The sequence below is a fragment of the Poecilia reticulata genome, unplaced genomic scaffold (genome assembly GCF_000633615.1).
Source record: "Poecilia reticulata strain Guanapo unplaced genomic scaffold, Guppy_female_1.0+MT scaffold_323, whole genome shotgun sequence".
In the NCBI taxonomy this organism is placed as follows: domain Eukaryota; kingdom Metazoa; phylum Chordata; class Actinopteri; order Cyprinodontiformes; family Poeciliidae; genus Poecilia; species Poecilia reticulata.
In genome coordinates this window covers 1-3,405 of record NW_007615098.1, presented here as the reverse complement: position 1 = coordinate 3,405, position 3,405 = coordinate 1, and the positions used below count along the sequence as shown (strand labels likewise).

Below are 3,405 nucleotides of genomic sequence, written 5' to 3'. Positions count from 1 at the left end.
AAAAATTGAATCATGAAACCCCCTCACCAAAAATGGTACTGCACCGGCAGTCCTGTGTTATCTTTAAAAAAAAATAAAAATACAAGAACAAAATTGAGAAGCGCAGATCAACGACATGCTCTTAATATACAGGAGAAGATGAAAGTACAAAATAGAAATTATTACCATACATGTCCAGCATGCAGGATTAATATTTAATGCAGATTTTTTTTCTTTTCTTTCTATATTCGAATATAACCAAGCAGGCAATAAATCAATGAAATGTTGCATAAAATGTCACCCCCTTATCAACCAGACCCCCCTCCCCACCCCCTCCCTGGTAGACAGGAGCTAAATTTGCATAAAGTGGAGTCACGCTTGTTTGATTTCTTTTTTTTTTCTTTTTCTTTTTTTTTTGGAGAGAAATTTCGGGGTCCAACTTACAGACTGTGATGCTTGTGAGGCCAGGCCTGCTTGTTTTTGTGTTCATAAACAGTGTCATGAATTTGCAGAAGAACAACAACAAAAAAAACTTGTCAACAAAAGACATCTGCCTTGATCCCATGTCTCACTCTTAATTACAGGTTAGTTTAAAAAGCTGCAGCCTTGGCGGAGAAGAACAATGTTCATCTGAGGGTCCTCCTTTCCCCCCCACGAAGAGTCTCTTCACTACAAGCAACTAATCTACAAAAGATGCAGCGACTGATCGGACTCTACTTCGCTTGTTGCATCTCTGCTGACACGTGGAGAGGCATCGGTAGATGGTTATATATGAGAATAGTAGCTATCTGATGGGTTATTCTTCTAATATGAATATAATTTCACTGTTATTAGTGACAATCAAACAGTAGGTGTGGGGACGTGGGGATTATTACTGTCTGTTCATGAGGAGAGTCGGTCGAGGTGTGGTGGAGGAAGGGAGGGAGGAGGGGGAGAGTTTGTTGTGGAACGGCTGGCGGGGGGCGACTCACATGAAAAACTCTGGCGATGACGGGTTGTCGCTGGTCGAGCCGGCCTCGCGGAACCCGCTCCCGGGTCCCGACCCCGTCAGCTTCTCGCACTTGAGTTTGTAGGCGTCCCTCTCCCGCGCCAGCCGACTGATCTCCGCCTTCAGCTGCTCCACCTGGTTCATCAGTTGCGTCTTCTCGTTCTCCAGCACGTGCTTCTGCTGCACGCGCTTGAACCTGCAGGACTGCGCGTAGCCGCGGTTCTTCAGGGTCCTCCTCTTCTGCTTGAGACGGATCACCTCGTCCTTGGTGAAGCCCCGCAGGTGTCTGTTGAGCTCCCGCACCGACATGGACACGAGCTGCTCGTCCGAGAAGCGGTCCTCCACGTTGAGCCCGCCACCGCCGGCGCCGTGGTGCGCGGCCGTCTGGCTTAGGTGGCCGTGCGGGTGGTGGTGGTGATGGTGGCGGTGGTGGTGGAGCGGCTGGTGGGACTCTGGGGAGACTGGAGACGGGCTGTCGGGGTCCTGGCTGTGGTGGTGGTGGTGCTGGCTGTGTGGATGGTTGTGTCCCCCCGGGTGTCCGGAGAGTTCCTCGGCGTGGTGCGGGAGGCTCCCCGCGTACGGGTGATGATGCTGCTGTTGGCCGTGGCCGTGATGGCTGTGGTGGTGGTGCGGGCCCCTGTAGCCCTCGAAGGCGCCCTGCTGCTGTAACTGCTGCTGGACGTGCGGAGCCTGCGGGTGACCGTGAGCCGTGGCTCCAATCAAGGCCTCCACAGCGTCCTCCGGGGTCAGGCTCAGCGTCTGCGGGTCTATCTGCTGGTGGTACCCGCTGTTCGGCATCCAGTACAGCTCCTCCAAGTGGTGCTTCTGCTCCGTGGGGCTGAAGCTGGGCGAGGAGGGCACCGAGCTGCAGGGTGTGCTGATTGGGGTGGATGACACGGAGCCCTGGGGTTGGAGGCGGTTACACTGGCGCACCCCGTTGCGATCCAGCCCGACCAGGCCTTCCTTCTTCACGTCAAACTTCATCAGGTCAAAATCATTGACATATTCCAGAGCCAGAGGGCTGCTGGGCAGCTCCGGGCCCATGCTCAGCTCTGCGCTCATGTTGCTGTCGCGACTCTTCTGCAGATACGCAAAGGTGTTGGCGAGTGTCGCAAACACGGACTTATTAATCAAAGTCTCTTCTCTTCTTTCTTGTTTCATGCAATAGTTCTTTTGGCTCCTCCACAAATCTGCGCTGACTTGCTGTAGCATGAAACACCGTGTGACTGGTGGTGGTGGTGGGGGGGGGGAAAAAAAAAAGAAAAAGGAGAAAAAAAAAGTTGTGGAGAAAAACTTTGAGACTAATGCTCAGCACGCTGTTTGCGTCATATAGCCTACTTCTGCTGGAGTAATCTGGCAGAAACCGGGCAAGAGGTAGAAAACAGTGCTGCCTCAGTGCAAAAGTAAAAAAAAAAAAAAAAAACTCAGTCCTTTCAGCAGAAGGGTATTCACGGATAAAAATATCAAGATAAATAATAATAGAAGAAATACCAGGTTTGCGCGCTGAGACGGGCACCAGTCCACGTCGCACCTTCTCGGTAATAAGTCCCTTTTTTTTCTCCAGGAAAATAAAAAAAGGAGCCAGGAAGCGAAGTAAACAGGACGTCTGTTTTCCCTTTCTTCTTTTTTCTTTCTCGCCGAGAAGCTGCTTTTTCAGCTCTGCACCGCAGAGGTTTAAAGGCTCGCCTCTCTCTCTCACTCTCTCTCCCTACTCTCTGGTATCCAGCAGACTGCGCTCGGAGCCAGCCGACGCTTTATCAATCTAGCGCACTGTGACGTCGTGCTGGAAGGCAGGACTTATGGCGACCAGCGCTCCAATGGGGGAGAGAAGCAAATGATGGAAAAGGAGGTGGAGGGACACGGCACAGGAAAGGGAGAGAGAGAGAGGGAGAGAGAAAGAAAAAGGAGGTGGAGGCGGCGCTCAGTTGAGGCTTGTCAGCCAGAGACAGTCAGCTGACCGACTTCCCTAAAAGCAGAAGGTGGGAGGACAGAGGAAGAGAGACATGCCTTCACTTCATGGAGTCTCTTCTTCACTGGTTCTTAAATTCATGCCAGGGAGTTTCAGTAAAAAACAAAAAACAAAAACAACAAAAAAAAGCCGAGTGAAGACTAATGTTAAGTGTTTCCCCTCCAAACTGAGAGACTGTTGTTCTTGTGTTATTGACCAACTGTAACGGCAAAATAAACATTTGTGACAAATTTACCTTCCAACGTGTCTCGACATCATTGTGCCTTGAGAACTTTTTTTCTTGAGCTTCATGCACACCATAGTCTATCTCAACATTTTTGAAAAGTCTTTTTTTCCATCAATAAAGATTATCAAGACTGTGCAACACATTAAAATGCTTGCATGCCAGATCCTGAATTCTCTCTCTCTCTCTCTCTCTCTCTCTCTCTCTCTCTCTCTCTCTCTCTCTCTCTCTCTCTCTCTCTCTCTC

The 3,405-nt window shown here is 50.2% G+C and overlaps 1 protein-coding gene across 1 annotated transcript; it reads right to left on the bottom strand.

Moving 5' to 3' along the window:
* Positions 1 to 853: 853 nt before the first annotated feature.
* On the bottom strand, positions 854 to 2,709 carry mafba (MAF bZIP transcription factor Ba). The gene has a single exon (XM_008403208.2). It carries the CDS (start codon positions 2,177 to 2,179, stop codon positions 947 to 949), a length of 1,233 nt encoding a protein of 410 aa, XP_008401430.1. The 5' UTR covers positions 2,180 to 2,709; the 3' UTR covers positions 854 to 946.
* Positions 2,710 to 3,405: the final 696 nt, after the last annotated feature.